At 47.1% G+C, this 21,006-nt stretch overlaps 1 protein-coding gene across 4 annotated transcripts in view; it reads left to right on the plus strand.

The window, feature by feature from the left end:
• Positions 1–21,006, plus strand: part of MCF2L2 (MCF.2 cell line derived transforming sequence-like 2) — a 316,747-nt gene that overhangs the window by 260,173 nt on the left and 35,568 nt on the right. For all 4 annotated transcript variants that reach the window (XM_083177641.1, XM_083177640.1, XM_083177642.1 and 1 more), the window contains exons 21-24: positions 8,746–8,871; positions 14,940–15,161; positions 15,497–15,589; positions 18,951–19,029. In XM_083177641.1, coding sequence (XP_083033767.1) covers positions 8,746–8,871; positions 14,940–15,161; positions 15,497–15,589; positions 18,951–19,029 — 520 coding nt within the window. The remainder of the gene's footprint in view (positions 1–8,745; positions 8,872–14,939; positions 15,162–15,496; positions 15,590–18,950; positions 19,030–21,006) is intronic.

Raw genomic sequence — 21,006 nt, forward strand, 5'->3', positions numbered from 1 at the left:
AACCTAGATACTAGTCCACACTAAAGATTCCAACGAATTAGACAATTTACAAGCAGCCGGTTAAAGACAGAGGAAGCGGCAGATGTATCAGCAATAGCTGCAGATACAATTCCTCTATGTCTCCATTAATATAATTACTGTGAAATCATGACATGGGTAACAGCAATTTTATCATGTGTGAAGGACAGCCCATATACAGTATATGAGAGATTAAACAACAGCTGTTTACAACACCGCTTAATATAATAGGCTGTTTCTAGGGGTTAATTGTGCTAACAACACACAGTTGTATGATAGAATTATTTGTGGACCAAACAATTATATTAAAGTCCAGATTTTAGCCCACACCATAAATTCTAAGCAATCAGCCAATTCCTACAGATATACACATTGGGATTAATAACACACTAATAGCCGCAAATTTCGGCTAAAAATTAGAATAACAATTCTCCAATTTAGATGTGCTCTACATTCAATCACCCAATGAATGATCATTTGGTAACATTATATTCATATATATTATAGAACACATAAGGAAAGTTGTGCTAGAGACAATATTGGAGAAATGTATAACTTCACAATTCTATACCCAATGTGACTGAGGGTGTATATCTGCTGCCACGTACTCCTCCAATAAATTTGCTCAGGAACAATTACTCTGTGATAATATTTATTACTGTTACCTCAAATAAATGATTCCCTTGAATGAAATAGAAAGACACAGCAGTGGCGTAACTATAGGCCCGCAGCCCCAGCGGTGGCGGGGAGGCGCTGAAAGGTTGTGGGTGCCGGGGGGCTGAGGACTATTGTTACTCACCGTCTTCTGCCGCCGGCGCTTCTATCTGTGCCGGGTCCCGGCTGTCCCGGCTCTCCCGGCCTCAGCAGGCATCGCACAGCCCTCCGGCTACTGCTGCAGCGCTGCTAATACAAAAAAGTGACACTCGGAAAATGGCTGCCCCCATACTGCTGTATGGGGGCAGCCATTTTCCGAGTGTCCCTTTTTCGATTAGCAGCGCTGCAGCAGTAGCCGGAGGGCTGTGCGATGCCTGCTGAGGGCTTGCCCTATGCTGCCTGTCTACAGGGAGTGTGTACAGCGAGGAGCTCGCAGCACTGTGAGTACACGCTCCCCTTATTACTTCATCTTTAGAAGCCGGCAGGGGGCGGGGGGTTGGGGGCGCCCCTCTGCATTTTCGGCAGGGGGGCGCAGAATAACTAGTTACGCCACTGAGACACAGCTACTGTTACAAGCAGTCTGCATTCTATTGCAACATTTCAATGAATAGCATTTGTTAACTAAATATTGCCACATTGCAACATTGTCTAAAAAAAAAACAAATATTGCAGACACACAAGTGCTCTATACAATAGATGGGAAGAGATAAAATATACATGTAACTCCCTTGGGAAACCACATTATTAATAGAGGAGCAGTAACAATTTCTTGTCACTTCCTATTAATAAGGTACTTACCTATAAAAAGACCACATACACACAGATGGCTTCATTTTAAAATGTATTGTTACACATTATTGCACCCTTTCACTATTGTTTTTAAAGATATTTCACAGCTTCTTTTATTGAATATCTATTAATAGTAAAATTTTAACATTTTCTTGGGACACTTCATTAGCAATCACTATGTTCAAAAAATGCTAATTATCAAATCTAGTCAGTTTTGAGAGCCCCTTGTAGGAATCTCTGTTTCTCTTCTTCTTGTGTTACATTAATATCGATTTCTGGGCAGCACCTTCCTACATAATAAATACTGAATTTGTAATGATTATTATTCTATAGGGATTACCTGACAGGTACTGTTATAGACTGTGTGGATTAATCTCTTTGCTTCTTGTATCACCTGTTTCAGTAAGAGGCACAATGCCGACAACCTCTTAGAGAAACAATCTCACAGTGGCTTACCCCACTTAGACTCGCCTGTGGATTTGTGGTGTCGGACAACGGCAGTAACATTGTGCAGGCATTGCACATGGGCAATTTCCAGCACTTGCCATGTTTTGCCCACACAATAATTTTGGTTGTGCAGCATTTCAACAGAAGTGATAGCATGCAGGAGATGCTTGCGGTGTTGCAGGAGATGCTTGCGGTGGCCTGCAAAATTTTTGTACACTTTTGGCATTCTGCCACTGCCTTTCGAAGGCTGGGGGGCAGCAAAAACTCCTCAACCTGCCCTGCCATCACCTTAAACAAGAGGTTGCGCTGGAACTCCACCCTCTATATGCTGCAGAGGATGGAGGAGCAGCAAAAGGCCGTTCAAGCCTACACAGCCACCTATGACATAGGCAAAGGAGCGTGGGATGCACCTGTGGAGGCTGATTTCCATGTTGTGCAAGGTTCTCCAGCCGTTTGAACTTGCCACATGTGAAGTCAGTTCCGACACTGCCAGCTTGAGTCAAGTGATTCCCCTGATCAGGCTGTTGTAGAAGCAGCTGGAGAAAATGAAGGATGAGCTAAATGTAGCATGTAGCATGTAGCTTTTGTTGATGAAGCCCTCCATACACTTTGCCACGATACAAGGGTGTTCAGTCTGATAAAGTCAGAGGAATACATTCTGGCCACCCTCGGTTTGAAGCGTACAAAAGTGCAAAGACCTGTTGATCAGGAGATTGTCATCTGAAGTGGACCATGACACACCCACAGCGCCTCCTTCATTTTCTCCTACACCTGTGGCTGCAAGGAAACAGCTGAGATTTCCTAAATGACTTACTGGCATGGATGCAGGGCAGATGGGAGCGAGATTGGACATCTGGTCCAGACTGAAGGACCTGCTGACGATTGCTGACAGCTCTACTGTTGCTGCATTGGATGTTGTCACCATTGAAAAAATGGTGGAGGATTACTTTGGTTACAGCATCCAAGTAGACATGTCAGACAGTCCTTACCTGTACTGGCAGGAAAAAAGGCAGTTTGGAAGCCCCTGTACAAAATGGCTCTTTTTTTACCTGAGTTGTCCCCCCCTCCAGTGTGTACTCCGAAAGAGTTTTTAGTGCAGCGGGGAACCTGGTCAGTGAGCGGCGAAGGAGGTTGCTTCTGCAAAATGTGGAGAAGATGATGTTCATAAAATTAATGATCAATTCTTCAATGAAGACCACCTATTGCCTCCAGAGACTACAGAGGGACCTGTGATTGTGGAGTCCAGCAGGGACAAATTGATAATCTGTGAGGATGAGGAAGTACACACTGAAGGGGGCAAATAATCAGAGGAAGAAGATGATGAGTGACGACGACATCTTGTCTCTGTAGAGCCAGTTTGTAGGCTCTGTTGCTGAAATTATTCTTGTAGTGCACCATGCAAACTTGAGTGGGGGCGAGATAGTTGCAATTGCATCATTTTGACCACAACCCTTCCCTCCAAGGGGGAGTTGCGGGAGACTGCAACCATTGTGGGGGACTTGCCCACCATAAAGCACATTGGGATTACTGGAGTCATATCTGCACGAACTTGGGGCATCAGCCATATCCCTAATTGCTTCAGAACCCACTAGTGGACCATCATGGGAATGGTAATATAAAATCATTTCCTCTACCCAGTCGGAAATACCTTTACTCTTTAACTGAGAAGCATATACAGTATATACCACTATTTTTATTTATTGTATTTATATATATATATATATATATATATATATATCATTATTATTTTAGTTAAATACATTTTATTCATTGTGAACTGTCTTTTATATTATTTCCGCTAGTGCTGGCTTACTTGTTTTTTACCTTTGTATTCTTTACCCCTTGCCAGCTGCACCACACCACAGTAGCGCACGCAGGGGGGGTTTCTGAGGGCCCGATTCTGAAAGCTGAGGGTCCCCTCTTTCCATGGGTACAAGAATTTTAAAAATCGGCCCTGGGGAACCGGAGATATATGACTTCAAAGCAGTGGTCCCCATCCAAGCCTGTTAATTGCTATCCCCAGTCAGATATTTCAGTTTCTTTCTGACTAAGAGTTTTTATGAGGGTATATTCCAAAAGCTGGGACTCTCCCCCTTTGGGTCTACACTGCTCTTATGTATGTGTATATATATATATATATATATATATATATATATATATATAATTATTATTATTATTTATATACATTTGGTCTATCTATAATACTTTAACTGACCCGGCATATACTGGGTCACCTATGTGTCCATCTCCGTGCTATGCTTCGCCCCTCTGGAAACCCCCTTCTGAAAATCCTGCGTTTGCCCCTGCACCATACTGTACCACTATTCTTGTTTATCTACTAGCTTTCAAAGCATTCGCTTTTAAATTGGGTTTACATGTACTATATATATATATATAAATATAAATATATATATATGCTAGGTGATTCATCGCGCCCTACGGGCGCTCTTCACACCAGCGTAAGCTGCACCCCCTTAATTTGTGAACGTTTGTATTGTGTGAAATATGGTTAGAATTGTATGAAAGATGCCCTGTATTGCAACTTGAGTTATAGGTGAAATGTGTTAAATAGAGAGCATATGATTTGGAAGGGGTGTGTATTGTTTTGTTTAATTAAAAAGCAGTTACAGAGTAAGATGTACATTGATAGTGTGAAGGGTACAGTGACATTTGTGGGTGTGGGAGGGGGGGGTGTGCGTGCGTGTTGTTGAGGTGTGTGTGTGTTTGCAATAGTATAGCAGGGTTGCCGACCCTCCCGGAATTTGCGGGAGTCTCCCGAAAATCGGCTCCTTCCTCCCGGCCCCCGGAAGGGTGGGCAACCCTCCCGGAATCAGGTGGACCCCCACTGAGCCCCCCGATCGCGGCATTTATATGCCGCAATCCGCGGGTCTCAGGGGAAGGGGCGGAGCTAAAACGGCACAATCGTGACGTTTTAGCCCCGCCCCCTCCATGGATAACTGTTATTTCGGCTATTTCTTGTAATGGGGGCGGGGCTTAATGACGTCACAGTTAAGCCCCGCCCCCAAAACGAGTAATGCAAGATTCCTCTCCGGGCTTCTCCCGGAGAGGATTTTTTCAAAGTCGGCAACCCTGTAGTATAGTAGGGTGTTTTTAAGTCAGCGGCTCCCCACTGGCGGAGGTCATGACACAGGACAACAGGAGGCTGGGTAGTGATAGGGGTGTGTGGGCATAAGGGGGACTAAAGAGGAGGGTGGGGGACACTGTGCAGCTTCTGCCAGTTGGTGAGTGTCCAGCGTGGCAGCACAGAAGTACAGGACGGTGGCCCTGAGTCAGTGTCTCTTCCTACTGGGTGGGAGTTAGGGTGCATGAGAGCAGGAGGCTGGGCTATAAGGCATGATAGGGGTATGTGGGCAACACAGCGTCAGCGACTCCCCAGGGGTGGAAGTTACGGTTCAGGAAAGCAGGAAGCTGGTAGTGATAGGGGTGTGTGGGCATACGGGGGACTAAAGAGGAAGGTGGGGGACACTGTGCAGCTTCTGCCAGTGGGTGAGGGTCCAGCGTGGCAGCACAGGAGTACAGGACGGTGCCCCTGAGTCAGTGTCTCCTCCTACTGGGTGGAAGTTAGGGTGCATGAGAGCAGGAAGCTGGGTGTTAAAGCATGATAGGGGAATGTGGGCAACACAGGGTGAGCGGGTCCCCACTGGCGGAAGTTACGGGGCAGGAGAACAGGAGGCAGGGCAGTGATAGAGGTGTGTGGGCATGAGGGGTAGTAAAGGTTTTTGGCTGTTGCTGAGAAGGGATAGGCATTGGTGCAGACGCCATCGATGGTTGGCATTGATGGTGATTTTGCACCCTGCCATCGATAGTAGTAACATATTACTTGGATAACCATCGATTGTTGTAGCTATCGATGGTCATCTATTATATCTGACTGAATAGGCCGTGGGTCAATCAGAACTTGGTGGCGGGACTTCCGGGTGTGGGGGGCGGAGCTATGCTCAGTGTCCCGGCACCTTAAAAAATTTGAAACTTGATCGGTTCTCCTTTGCCATCGATGTAGGGAAACCATCTGGTCCTCCCACATCGATGGCAAAAGTATTCAACATCGGCCATAAACCATCGATTATTTGAAATCATTGATGGTCGATGGGCATCCCTAGAACTGGAGGAGGATGAGGGACAGTATGCAGCTCCCGGCAGTGGGTGAGCGTCTCCTCCCACTGGGAGGGAGTGAGCGTGCATGAGAGCAGGAGGCTGTATAATAGTGGTATGTGGGCAAGACATTGATAAAAGTTGTGGCGCTGGTGCAGAGGACCGTGGGGTCACTTCTAGCAGTGGGGGAACCTGCAGCGCGGCAGCCAGGGCCGGATTTCCCACCTAGGGGTGGCACCTACTTGTGACGGTACAGGATCCCCCATTGTCATGGGGGTACGTGAAATGTGGGAGCGGGGTCGCGGGGGTCCGCTGGGGGGTGGAATTGCCGGAAGGGGGTCAGGGGGGTCTGCAAATTGTGGGAGGGGGTGTGTGTGTGCGGGGGGTTCCGTGAATCACGGGAGGGGGCAGGGGTCCGCAAATCGCGCGGGGGGGGGCGCAAGAATTGCGGGAGGGGGGTCGCAAATCGCAGTAGGGGGGATGCCGTGAATTGCGGGAGGGGGCGGTGGTCCGCAAATCGCTGAAGGGGGGGTTGCATGGGTCCCGCGAATCGTGGGAGGGGGCGGGGGTCACGGGGGACCTGCGAATCGCAGATCGCGGGGGTTACGCAAATCGCGGGAGGGGGCGGGGGTCCGCAAATCGCGGGGGGGGGCTAGAATTGCGGGGGGCGCGAACTGCGGGAGGGTGGGTCGCAAATCGCAGGAGGGGGGGTGCCGTGAATCGCAGGAGGGGGAGGGGCGGTGGTCTGCAAATCACGGGAGGGGGTTCGCGGGTGCCCCGCGGCAGCATTGCGGGGGTCCCGCGAATCGCGGGAGGGGGGGTGTTGCGGGGGGTCCCGCGAATCGGGGGAGGGGGGGTCAGAGTGGGGGGGTGCAGGAGTAATGGTGGATGGTGGCTGTGGAGTAATGGTGGATGGTTGGCGTGTACTGTAGCCCTGGCTGGGCGGGGGGAGGTGATGTCAAGGGGGTGGAACATTATACACATGAAAACGTTATACACATAAAACACTGGTCTTTTCCCTAGGGGGGGGCGGGTTTGTGTATGCCGCTGGGCGGGAACGTTAGCTAAACAGGGGATGAGAGACAGGTCTGGCTAAATATATAAGAGATACTTTAAACTTTTTACAACAGTTGTACAAATTTTAAAAAAAAAGGTGTACAGTGCAAGCACAAAAATACTTTTTAAAGCATCAAACTTTATTATTTAGTTATAGAGATAAGTTATTTGAGGAAATGACTAATAAGGAGCAATTCCTGCTTCCAATATGTGTGAATCACAAAGTGTAAATCCTCTTCAAACTGAAACTAGGCATCTTTGTAACAGAACACATATACAGTAGTGCTCAAGTAAACCTCTTCAAAAGGAGAAGGGACTTCCCAAATCTTCATGGTAGCACTGTGAGTCATCCTTTCACCCAGAGCAAGTTATGCTCTGACTTGCCGTTCTGGTGCCGTTTTAACACTGAAAACGGCAACCAAATGAAGCCTAACTCGCACCCTTCGCAGGGCCGAATTCGCTGAAAATTGCTTGCTCACTTGTTTCTAGCACTTTTCAGCAAATTTGCTGTAAAGTGCACCCGGTGTCGTGATGATTCGCAATCATGAATCATCCGCGACCTTCGGTACTAATAGGATCAACCCCAAAATGTGTTTATTTTTATTTTCTTGAATAGTTGCAATGTCATTTTGTATAGCTGGATCTGGATCTTAGGATCTTTTTGACCCAAACAATGGGGCTTATTCAGACCTGATCACAGCCCTGCAATTTGGCAATGCAGTTGATTATGGAATGACTGCGCATGCGTATGGATCGTAGTAAGGACAAATCCAGTGGAATTTCTGATCACTAGCCATACACAAGTTGATTGCAATGATGTGTGTGCAATGATGATCCCGCCCGCCACACTGCACCCTGCACAAATTACATTTCTTTATTCATTAGGGGGTGGGGCCACGCCTTTCCACTTTACCTGGACCCGGGCAACCTGTCGGCACCCCTGCTGATGACCTGAATAAGCCAAACAAAACCAAACACGTGTAATCATTGGGCAACAGAAATGTAAATACTGTGCATCAAGATTTTGGACTTTTGGGGGCCAATGTAGGTGGGGATACGGTCGATGGGTCGACCTAAAGTTGGTTGACAGTTATTTGGTCGACACCGTTGGGTCGACGTACTGGAAGGTGGACAGGTGTCTAGGTCGACATGGCTCAAGGTCAACAGGTGTCTAGCTCGACATGGGACAAGGTCGACACATGTGTTAGGTCGACAGTCAAAAGGTTGACATAGGTTTTTTCACTGATTTTTGAGCCAACATGTGCCAACGGGCGGTATTTCATGCCCTACCATCCACTAGGGCGTGGTGTGAGAACAAAATAGTGTGAGAACAAAACCATGTCGACCTAGACACCTGTCGACATTGTGCCATGTCGACCTAGACACCTGTCGACCTCCCAGTATGTCGACCCAACAGGGTTGACCTAATGACTGTCGGCCATCATTAGGTGGACCCAATGATCCCATTCCTCTAGGTGAAACAATTGGCATATCTATAACTCTCTTTAGTGCCTGAACATCAAAATTCATATTTTCTATGTTAAATGTGGTCTACATTTTCTAAGTCTGAAAAGAGTCAGTACTCTGGCAAATTTAATAACCTCTAATGTATTCCTCTCAGTTACCCATACACTTATTATTAATGTGTTTGTTGTGTTTTCTTTATAGGAAATGTTGAAGTGTAGCAAAAATTCTGAAGGCACAGCTGAATTAGAGGAAGCACTTGCTACTGTGCTGGATATCATCAAATCTGTAAATGACTCCATGCACCAAATTGCCATTACTGGATATGAGGTAGGATTCTGTGAAGCTATGCAGACAATGCAGTGATCATTATCTGTAAGTCATTGTAAAATTACCCTTAAACAGACAGTGGGGGATTATTCTGGTTGATTCTCTCGGATGCGAATGGTAAATTTGGCAGGGGGGAGCAAAATTTATAGTTACGCCACTGATTGGAACAGAATGCTGTGAGGAATATACTGGCGCAGGCTTTCTGGATAGCATTGGAGCAGAACACTGTAAAGCAATACTGGAGCAGATTCTGAACCAGGAACCAGTATACTGATCCTTTAGACAAAATTGGGTACTTGTTTCCTAGCACGGCGCCCATCGTAGGTGATCGCATACCTTAAGTTAAGGTATGCGATCAGGGCCGGTGCAAGGCATGTAGATGCCCTAGGCAAAACTGCCCCAGCACCACCCCCCCTCCCCCCCCTGGTAATCTGAATAAACCAAACCCATGTCACGACGCCCCCCACATCCACAATAGTCACCACACGGGGGAAATATACTGTACATATATACACCTCCAATAATCCACTAATATCTGATACTGATACACACACAAAAAAAAAAATATATATATATATATATAGTTAATAAAACCTTCTGTCAGTGCCTGTATAACTTATACAGAGGCACTGACTATGGCTCTGGTTAAAGGGGGGAGGTCAGCAGCAGCAGTCCTCAGCACACAGTACCCCGACCGGCACCCTCCTCCTGCAAGTGCACAGCAGCACCAGCATATCGCGCTCTTTCAGCTGATCATAGCAGCGCTGGCTGCGTCTCACCCTTCTTTACCCACATCCCGCTTTCCACTGCCGGCGTCTCATCCCCAGCCGCCGGCGTATCACTCCCTCTCCTTGGGCGCAGCAGTGCAGGCATCTCCCTGTGCTGTGGTGCGCTGCCAAAGTAGGTGCCTTGAGCCGCGCTCACACGGAGCCCGCCCCAGACTCACAGCAGCAGCCCCCCAACCACGCCTGGGCCCGCCTCCCCCAGCACCAGTCCTCACTCGCCTGTACTCAGCCTTACCTATTAGCCTCCTCCGCAGCCAGCACTGGCTAGGGGCTGACTTGATTGCAGCGGCTGTCCCGCTGCTTAGTTCTTGCTCCTCGCCAGTCACCTCAACTCAATTGGCAGCGTGTGCTGGCGCCCTCCAGTGGCCGGCGCCCTAGGCAAATGCCTAAAGCTGCCTAGTGGTGGCGCCGGCCCTGTATGCGATGGACTCGACCGACGCGATTTTAAGGCTATTTTTAGCCTTTTCCCCAACAATTAAAAAATCGCGTCCATCGCATGCCTTAAGTTAAGGCATGCGATGTGACCGATGCGATGGATGCGATTTTACATAGGGAACAATGTTAAATGGGCAAATGGACCAGATTTTTCATTGTATACCCACCCTTATGGGTATATGGGTATTTGACATGAGAAATGCCCCCCCCCCCCATTGTTAACGCCACCCCACAATGAACGGCAACCCGAAGCATGGCGAGCGGCGGCGGTACGCGTCCTCTGACCTTTTCATACCCCCACTATCCACGTCGGCGTGGAGTTGATTTTATATAGTGTGGCGTGCGCAGCGAGCCACCGAGCCCCGAAGCGTGGCGAGCGGACGCGTAATACCTGTGAATTAATGCGCGTCCCCTCTCGGGGTTAGCTGCGTTCGCCACGCTTCCGGCTCGGTGGCTCGCTGCGCTCGCCACACTATATATAAAGTCGATTCCACGGCGACGTGGATAGTGGGGGTATGAAAAGGTCGGAGGCCGCGTACCGCCGCCCCCTTGCGGGCTCACGGGCTCGCTGCGCTCGCCATGCTTCGTTGATCGTGGGGTGCTGTCAGGGTTGTGAAACAATAAAAATTGGGGTCTGGGGGCCATTTAACATTGGGGCCAATGTAAAATCGGGTCTCAGGGACCATTTTACATTGATTCCAATGTAAAAATTGCGTCGATCGCATTGCATGCGATTTGGTTGCATGCGATGCGATCGACGCAATTTCGGGGGGTCCCGATGGATACAATTTTTATAGCTGGCGTCGTGCTAGGAAACAAGTACCGAAAATTGTTTAGTTAGCAGTTCGGGTGCCGGACGGCTCCCCGACAATCGGGATTCCGACAGTCAATACTCCGACGTCGGAATTCCGACTGCTCCCTCGTGGGGGTCCATGACCCCCATAGAGGAAGAATGAAATAGGTGGCGAGCGCAGCTCTCCACCATGCCCGCAGTGTGGCGAGCGCAGCGTGCCCACAATGGGCTTCATTGAGCTCCCCACGGAGCTTCATTGAGCTCCCCACGCTTCATTGACTGTCGGAATCCGGACTGTCTGGTAATTATACCACACCCAGCAGTTCTGCGGTCATGGCAGAAATGGGTCACCCTTAGAACTGGAAGGCTGGGTGAGTATTATGACTGGAGTTCCTATTGATTGGTTATCAGAGTGGATCATGCATTACTGTCCAAGATGGCAGCACCCATGTTGCAGAATGACAGGTAGCCAGCAGAGGCACAGATGACAGTAGATGAAATTGTAACTGGTAATGTGACCATGAACCACAATTCTTGCCGCCTCCAAAGCAATATTAGTTCTCTGTTGAACTTTTGCTAGAATCCCAATACATTTGTACCCTACTTGCCTACCCTTTTTTATTTGCTCTCCTGGAGACATAGGTGCCGATTTATGTTTTTGCTGGTGGGTGCCCATTAAGCCACTCCCCAAAAATATATGGGAGTGGCTTCATGGGGAAGGGGTGTGGCCACAAAATAATACCAATTTATATTATCACAGGCTAACTCACGTGCTCCCTGAGGTAGATTGCTGGGGTGCGTGGCTCCGGCAGTCACAGGGTCCTTCCCTCAGATCTGTGCTGCTGGGTACTTGCTGGGCACCATCTGTAGTCCACTCTCTGCCCCCTCGGTCACTGGGCGCTGGCGACTGTCGTTGCTGGACCCCACCAAGTGCTGTGGCAGGTTGTTGCCTGCTGCTGGGCGGAGGTGCCTGGGCGCTCCCTCTCCCCTGTAGCCGCCGGAACTGGAGGCCTGGTGACGCTGGGTGCTGTGGTCAGATGGCGCCGGGGGCTGACGCAGTGATGCGGCTGGCGGATATCGTGCACTGCTGTCAGGTGCCGCCGGGACTGGAGCTGCCAATCTCCAATCTGTCCTTCCTTCTTCTATGCCGTCTCCTCACATGCTGCCTCCGCTTCCTTCTTAATACGGCGACCCGTGGGTGCTCATGAATTTCCGTGGGTGCTCAAGCCCTTGAGCACCCACAGAGTCGGCGCCTATGCCTGGAGATGCAGTTAGGCAGTAATGGAGGAGGAGATAATTGCACCATTAGACCTCACTTCCTTGTGAAGAAATTGAGCAGTTGGAGTAGAGATGGCCATTGACCATCGATGATTTCAAATTTTTCAAATGGTTTATGGCCGATGCCAAATACTTTTGCCATCGATGTGGGAGAACCATATGGTTTCCCTACATCGATGACAAAGCGAAACCGATGTTTCCTTTTTTTTATTTTTCAAGGTGCCGGGACACGGGGCATAGCTCTGCCCCCCGACACCCGGAAGTCCTGCCCCCGTGCTCTGATTGGCCCACAGGCCATTCAGTCATGTATAATGGATGTGTGTGTGGGGGGGGGGGGGGAGGGGGGATCTTAGAATGCACACTCTATATACATGAGGTGCTATCATGCTGGGACTTGTAGTTCTGCAAAGAAAAATACATGGTGCAGATGCACACTCCATATTATTAATCAATAATAGAGGTTATTGGTATATTAATTGGCCAGGAAATATTTGCCCACCAACCAGCTTCACGGTGACCTCATTTCTGGTGGGTCCCTAATACTAAGTTTGAATCTGGGGAGCGGAACCCAAAAAATGTTGGCATAGGCCAGTCACCCCAGGGAAGCACACAAGTGAAAAACTAAGCTAATGGTTATCCATCAAATAGTTTACTAATATCGTTTGCTCGGTGCAGACACCATTGATTGCGTTTGCACCGAGGGCCATCCCTAAGTTGGAGTATATTTGCATAGGGGTGGAGCTAAAATAATGAGACCACTTTGCAGGAGAGCTGCCCACTTTTCTGTTGGTGTGGATGACTACCACAAAAAATTGTGGGGGATATTTATTATTTATTTATTAACAGTTTCTTATATAGCATAGCATACATATTCCGCAGCGCTTTACAGAGAATATTTTAACATTCACATCAGTCCGTTCCCCAGAGGAGCTTACAATCTATATTCCTTACCACATGTACACGCACACACAGACATTCTTGGGTTAATTTTGTTCAAAGCCAATTAACCTACCTGTATATTTTTGGATTGTGGGAGGAAACTGGAGTACCCGGAGGAAACCCACGCAAGCACGGGGAGAATATACAAACTCCACACAGTTAGAGCCATGGTGGAGATCGAACCCATGACCTCAGCGCTGTGAGGCAGTAATGCTAACCATTACACCATCCGTACTGCCCAAATATTATTATTTAATAGGATGAGAGATTCAGAAAGTGAGAGATTTGGAAAGAAATCTCCAGGTTTTTTTTTTTAAAGCGGCAATTAATTACACTGCAAAATCAGTTTGAATTTGAAGTGTAAATGATTGCCACTTTAAAAATATCTGGAAGTTTCTTACCAAATCTCTCACTTTCTGAATCTCTCATTGTATTAAGTTTCACCCAGTGTGTCTCCCATCATATGCGAAAGAGAAGGCAAGTATGATTTGTACACATTTAACAATAACAAAATTAGGAGAGTATTTGGATTATAATGAAAAGGGTTTTCATCCTTTACTTCATTTCTCTTTTATGAGACTACATATTGGGCCTTATTCTGGTCGGTGCGGCCGGATCCGATTATGCGGCCAGGACCGTGCGTGCGAAACCCCGCCTTCCATACGGATCGCCAACTCCGTCCGTACGCGGTAAGAAGCTGGCCGAACGGACCGCACATGTAATTTACACGGAATACGCCTCCTCCATCTAAGGGAACCTCCCCCATCATTCGATGGTCGCAGACCATCGAATGCAGGACCGAGTGCTCCACCAGCTCCCGCAACCTCAGACCACACGGACATTTTTCCGTGCAAAAGCAGGGATCTGGGCGGGCAGCTGACATCCGGCGATGTCATATGTCCGCCCCCTACACGTGCGTCACGGCCGCATTACCATACGTACGCCCAGCGTTTGCATGGGAACGCCCATTAAACGCGGGGCGTATGCATATGGTAATGAGCCCAAATAGCCCTTCACGCCCCTCTCCACCCCCTGTTCGGAGTGTTCACATATCATGCGGGATTTGGCCGTACGCCCCGCTCGCACATGCGCAGAGACGCCTCTGCACATGCGCAGACACAAAACATCGGCGGCCCGAACGCACGCGGATATGTCCGCACCGACCAGAATAAGGGCCATTGTTTTACAATGAGGTGGATCTTTAAGGCCCTGCTTTGATAAACGTGCCGTGATCCCCAAAAAAATACAAAATGCAAACAAGCAGCCAAATCGTTTAACCGATAATAATGTAGAGCGATAAATACCCAATACAGTCACTTTGAATGTTGCGCTCTGCACCCTACCATCTTCCAGCAATTTTTTAATGATGTGTTCAGATCCCAGTTCATCTGTGGATTGATAAATAGGATCCACGCTACTGTATGTTCTGTGTTTCGAATGTGCTGTGCTACAGATACACATGCTTAGCCACCAATGGCAAATACTCTAGGACCCATAGAACATGATGCGTCAGGATCCTGGAAGTCGAGCTCCCAATGCCTATCCGGAGAGGTGGGTTAGGGATTGGGTTAAAATAATTGTTTGGAAGTGATTGGCATTCTCAGCATTGGGATTCCTGCCACAGAGATTTCATAGCCAACCCCAGAGAACAAGCCTTGTTCATGTGTTTTCTGTGGTGTACAGATGACAGGCAGCTTTACGAGGATATTTCTACCCACCGATTTATAGATGCATGCATTCCCATCGTCCAATCAGAGCATAGATCATGTGATGTACTCCACTGTGACCAGACCTCCCCCAAGGACAAATAGTATTTGACCTGTACTCTTTTCTTGCAGGGTGATCTTGGGGAGCTTGGCAAGCTACTCATGCAGGGTTCCTTCAATGTGTGGACTGACCACAAGAAGGGCCACAATAAAGTAAAAGATCTGGCAAGGTTCAAACCCATGCAGAGGCACCTGTTTCTGTATGCCAAAACCCTGCTCTTCTGCAAGAAGAGGGAGGAGAGCACAGAGGGACATGAGAAATCTCCTTCCTATAGCTTCAAGCATGCACTAAAGGTAAGGTTACCATGCAGCAGCTATCACATTTTTAAGGTTTTGGAATTGGAAATGTAATTTGGAATTTGTGATTGTATTGAAGAGCTATTGTAATCCCTCTGTGCCCCTAGTGTTCTCGTGCCCCACAATATATATTACATCAATTTCAGTACTGTCGGCAGTAATGATTTACTAATACGAAGCCCACAAACTGTATTATTGAATATGGATGATACTGGTTTTAAAATGAAAGTTTACTCTTTAGTAGTGATTAGCATTATATGTGCTAGTAATTTACTTTATCCTTAATACTAACTGTAACATGAGTTTGCTTTTGTGTCTCTTTGTGAAACCAGATGAGTTCTGTTGGTATAACTGAAAATGTAAAGGGAGATATCAAGAAGTTTGAGGTGTGGTTCAATGGCAGAGAAGAAGTGTACATTATACAGGTAAGATGTCAGCTGAATTATACTAACAAGTCCTTCATATAATTACCATCTCTTTGCTGGTTTATCGGGTGTGGTATAGGGGTCCGACAGTCGGGATCCCGACAGTCATTATCCCGACATCCCAGCATGGTGAACGCAACTAAGCCCCTTGTGGGCTCGCTGCCCTCTCCACGCTGTGGGCATGGTGGCTCGCTACACTTGCCACCTATTCTATTCTCCCTCTATGGGGGTTGTAGACCCCCACGAGGGAAAATAGCCGACGGCCGTCAGGAACCCAGCTGTCTGTGTTTTGACAGTCATGATCCCGACATCGGGTGAATGCCTGTCGGGACCCCGACTGTCGGGACCCCGTCCGGCACCCGGTTTATCACCCTCCAAGCTTCCCCAGTATTACACCAACTTTAGTATATTGTGCCTGATTCAGCATGGATCACAAAACTTCTAAAAAGCAGTTGCTGTGATCAAATAGTTGCCACCCCGGAAAGCTTGAAAATACGCCCATTGCTATGGGCTTCTTACCACATCTCCCGCCAACCTCCCTCACCTGCTGTCCAGGCAGCCTCCTGGTGTGCTGCCCAGATCCAGTGATCTCCTACGCCATAGCAACAGGACTTCCTCTTCTAGGTGCAGGGAGGAGGAGGAGCCCGGATGTCCCTGCAGCAGGATGCTCCTGGGCGTAGGAGGTGTAAGGGACCCGCGGGGACACTCTCACCTGGCCACTTCGCATAGGGTAGCTCTTTTCGCAAGAGCAGTCCTTTGCGATACTAATCGCATATGTTAATACATATGGGATAAGTATTATTTCGATGGAGGGCCGGATGTATTTTGCATTAATACATCCGGCCCTCAATCTGACTTTTTCACTGTACCATTCTGTTTTCTTTACATGTGATTTATTTGCTTTAGGTTATGTGTTATCACTTAATATTTTGGTAGTTCATCTTGCAAGTACAAAGTCATAAATAGATTTCTATGAGACGCATGGCATGGGAGGACCCTAGGAGGGGGGGCACTTAAGTGCTCACCCGCTCCCCCCAGGGGGCTGGAGCGCTGCAATTCAGCCGCTCCACATGTGGGGACAGGGGATGGGGGTGCCGGGTATTACGGCGTCGTTCCACTGGGAGGGGGGGTAGTGTCGGGTATCACTAGGTGTGATGGGTGATGCGGCGGCAGGCCACCGTGTCATTCTATGGGGGGAGGGGGGTTTGCCAGGGGAGGGGGGTGCCGGTGATGCAGCGAGTGCCACTAAGTAACTCCAGGGGTGGGGAGAGGGAACGGGTGATGCAGCGGCCGCCTAGTTGCTCCGGGGGGGGGGGGCCTGCCGGCGCCACTCACCTCCATCTGGGTTGGGGGGGGACCTGCTCCAATCTGCCGCCCTCCAGTGGCCGGCACCCTAGGAAATTGCCTAGAGCTGCCTAGTGGTGGCGCAGGCCCTGGGGAGGACATGTATCAAGCCCAGGAGAGAGTAATACCCCGTTCTCACTGCAGCCAAATTCCCGGGTCTAACATGTAGACCCGGGAATTTTCCTTTTAACACGGGATTTTTGGCAGTGTGTACGGGTCCCATACCCGGATCTCAGACACGGGTAAAACCCTTATTTTTACCCGTGTCAGAGATCCGGGTATGCAGACACGGGTTGACCCGTTCACACTGCCGAAAAGCCCGTGTTAAAAGGCAAATTCACGGGTAGAACTTCTTCACCCGGGAATTTGCCTTGCAGTGAGAACGGGGGTCCAGCGCGGCAGTCCCCGGCATTTCAATGCCGGGGAAAAGCCTTGTATTTCTCACTCGCAGTGAGAACACGGTATTAGAGTAAAGAAGTTGCCCAAAGCACCCCCCCCCCCCTTCCCACAGTGTTTTAAAGAGTATTCTCCAGGCTTACTTTTCTGTTGCCAATTAATGTTGGTATCAGGATTTAATAAAACAAATAGGTGCAACATTTTGCAGTAGTGCGCCTGGTTTTATACTTTCCAAGTTGTTCCCTGTGATTTATCATTTTTCCATACTCACGGGAGTGTATGAGATCCATGTAGTAAGCCCTTCGGGCTTATGTAATAGCCTGCAAGCTGTGAGGGAATGCAAATCGGTCCATATTTTTTAAATCATTTAAGAGACAAAACCAATCAAATTTTTACATAATCTACTTGGAGAGAGAGATAAAATAGGGAGAAATAAAGGGGGTCTATTAATGAATTTGGAGAGAGAAAGTGAGTGGATATAAAGCACCAGCCAATCAGCTCCTATTGGATATGTTACATTTAAAAATGACAGTTAGTAGCTGGCTGATACTTTGTCTATGTTCTTTTTATCTCTCTCCAAGGCGTAGTATACAGACCTGAAAGTACCAACTAAACAGCTTCTAACTGTAATTTTTCAAACAGAGCTTTAACATGGCAGTCAGGAGCTGATCAGCTTTATATCTCTATGTTACCTCTATTCAAGGCTTAGTACATAGCGGCATATGTTTTAAAGGTTTGCCTACTGCCACATTACACATCTTTTTCTTTTTATCTCACTTTAGTTCATCATTGTTTTGGCTCTTTATCTGCATTTCATGGTCATTACTCAACATTCTGCCCCACTACAGTTACTACAAGTTATTTCATAAACAGCATGCTTGCCTATTTTTGAGAACTAGTTTCAGGGAGATATTAGTTGGTAATAGCATTTTGCAAAGCGCCCCATTCAGGGGCGGTCGGGATCCCGGTGTTCAGAATCCCGACGCCGGAATCCCGACAGCCGAAATGCCAACAAGGGGGGGACGTGGATCGCCCCCCCTTGCGGGCTCGCTGCGCTCGCCACGCAGCGGGCCCGGTGCCTCGCTACGCTCGGCACACTAATTTATTCTCCCTCCAGGGGTGTCGTGGACACCCCAGGAGGGAGAATGTGTCGGCATTTCGGCGGTCGGGATTCCGGCGTCGGGATTCTGAACGCCGGGATCCCGACCGCCGGGATTTTAACTGCATCCCCAGGGGGCATATCATGCTTCACATAACAGGCGTGTCTAGTTCCATATTTGGAGAGATTGTGAAAAGAGATTGTGAACGTGGCACCTAGAAGCGTGGGTGTGTAATTTAAAATGACTTCTATCCAAATGTAGATGAGCCCCAAAGCAGTTAGTAAGAGCTACTATACTTGGTAAAGTGCTGGGAAAATGGTGCTGATGATTGAATGTAAATGTATCTGTCTCTCATTCCTTTTTCCCCCAAAAATGTAACAGTGTAATGTGGTCTAGGTGACATGACTAATAAGGGAGATTGCTGTTATTTCAGGCAGTCTCCTGCAGAGATCAAAACAGTGATCAGAAATGTTATTAATTAGAAATAGCTGCTGTATGATATTGTTCTCTATGCATTACAGGCATCAACTATTGAACTGAAAAACCTTTGGGTTTCTGAGATTAGAAAAGTACTAACTGGGCAACTGGAAGCATGCAGAGGTAAATTTTATTTTCTTTTATTGAGGAAAGAACACTGTATAAAATCTTACAAGCATAGGCATGAGTCAAGCATATAAAATACTAGTTAAAATCTCTACACTGGTTAAAGAAAATGCCTATAAAATGTATTATCGCTGGTACTTGGTGCCTGTTAGACTAAACAGAATATACAGTTCTGCTTCACCCCTATGCTGGAGAGGTTGTGGAGAGTCCGGCAGCTTTTTACACATATGGTGGACTTGCCCTAAAATTGTAGATTATTGGGAAGAAGTGGCAAATTTGTTGGGTAAAGTGTTACTTACTAAAATTGATAGGGAACCATGGTCCTTTCTTTTGGGACATCCAATAGCTTTTCTAGACCCACCATTAGAAAGATTAGCATCCCAGATACTTAACGCTGCAAGGTGTCTAGTTGCCTCACACTGGAAAAATCTGAACCCCCCTTCCCCTCAAACATTAACAAATAAGGTATGGTTTGTAGCTTCAATGGAGAAGATAACAGCATTCCTACAGAACAAATGCATAAAATGTATTCAAATTTGGAATCCTTGGTTTAACTATACCCAATCTCTGTGTGGCAGAAAAACCACTTACCATCTTGAAAGTTATGAATTCTAAATTGAGACCTCTTCCATGGCAATTCTTTAAAATTCCTTTCAAAACTTCTTTCTACCTTTCAAATACTCCCGGGCAAACCCATTCATTTATTAAATTCATTAAACTTTATTTTTAACATTTTTTGTTTGTAATACAGTTTACAATTTAAAGAACATGTATTTAAAGTATAGTTTATAGCAACACTTGTGTCATTTCATAACTTTTTTGGTTTTAAAAAACAAGTTTGATTATTATTTTTTTTGGCTCAATGTATTTTGTATATTTTGAATTGTCACAGTGTACTTTGTAAAATTTTGAACAACAGTGTCCATTTTTAATGTATGTATTTCTTGAATTTCTTGTATATTGTAAATTGTAAAGCAAAAGATCATTTCAATAAAATGTGTTGATGAAAAAAAAAAATACTAGTTAAAAGCATGTGAATATGACGGCTTAGTCCCTATCTGCTCCTACCGCCAATCTCTGTTTTCACAGCTCTCTCTGTCCATATCCAGGAAGTTTGAAACATCATTTTGGTTTTACTTTCTGTTATGGAGTAATTTGGTCTGTCGAGTGGCCTCTAGTGGTCACTGGTGCTACTTCACCTCAAAAAGATGAAGAGTTAAGGCCCATACACACTGGGGGATTTGTGCTGGAAGCAGCTTACTTTTGGTGTTTTCAACTGCTTTCAGCTCAGAACAGTCCAGTGTGTATGGCCCGGCGATGAACTTATAGCGCTGATGCTGATGGTATTACTGGTCGAGCGGATGGCTTTCCATAGCATCCTGCTATGGAAAGCCATCCATCCGTGCGAAAATCGTTTGGAAGGTCGAAAATCGCTCAGTGTGTATGTACTGAGCGATTTTCTGCCCAGTGATGTTCACCATCATCGCTGTGCATACATGCTGGCCAAAAAACGCCCAGTGTATATGCACCTTTAGCCTTTTATATATAGTGATTAGATACAGTGATGAACAAGATTCAAGACATCCCAGTATCCCACTATCGGGAGCATCTCAGCATGTATGCCAAGTACAAACATGTAGATAATGATTGAATATTGGTGTAAATGAGATATAATTAAAAATAAAGGGTAAAAGAGTGTCAGTCACTCACCTGCTGGTCAATGTAAAGGGAGAATTACCCAGGAGAATGTGAGTTCCACACCACTGGGTCAGATGTATGCTATTATAAATCTAGGATTGCGTTGTTGCTGGCAAAGTTTCAATAAAGCTTTCCCATGTGTCAAAAAAGGAATACAGTAGATCTTGTTCTCCTTATAAAACATATGGGCAGATACAAGCCTGGCAAAGAGATAAACTGGAGATAAAGTGGAAGAAGATAACGCACCAGCCAATTAACTCCTAACTGTCATATATC

The sequence above is a fragment of the Crinia signifera genome, chromosome 3 (assembly GCF_055691185.1).
Source record: "Crinia signifera chromosome 3, ASM5569118v1, whole genome shotgun sequence".
NCBI lineage: Eukaryota > Metazoa > Chordata > Amphibia > Anura > Myobatrachidae > Crinia > Crinia signifera.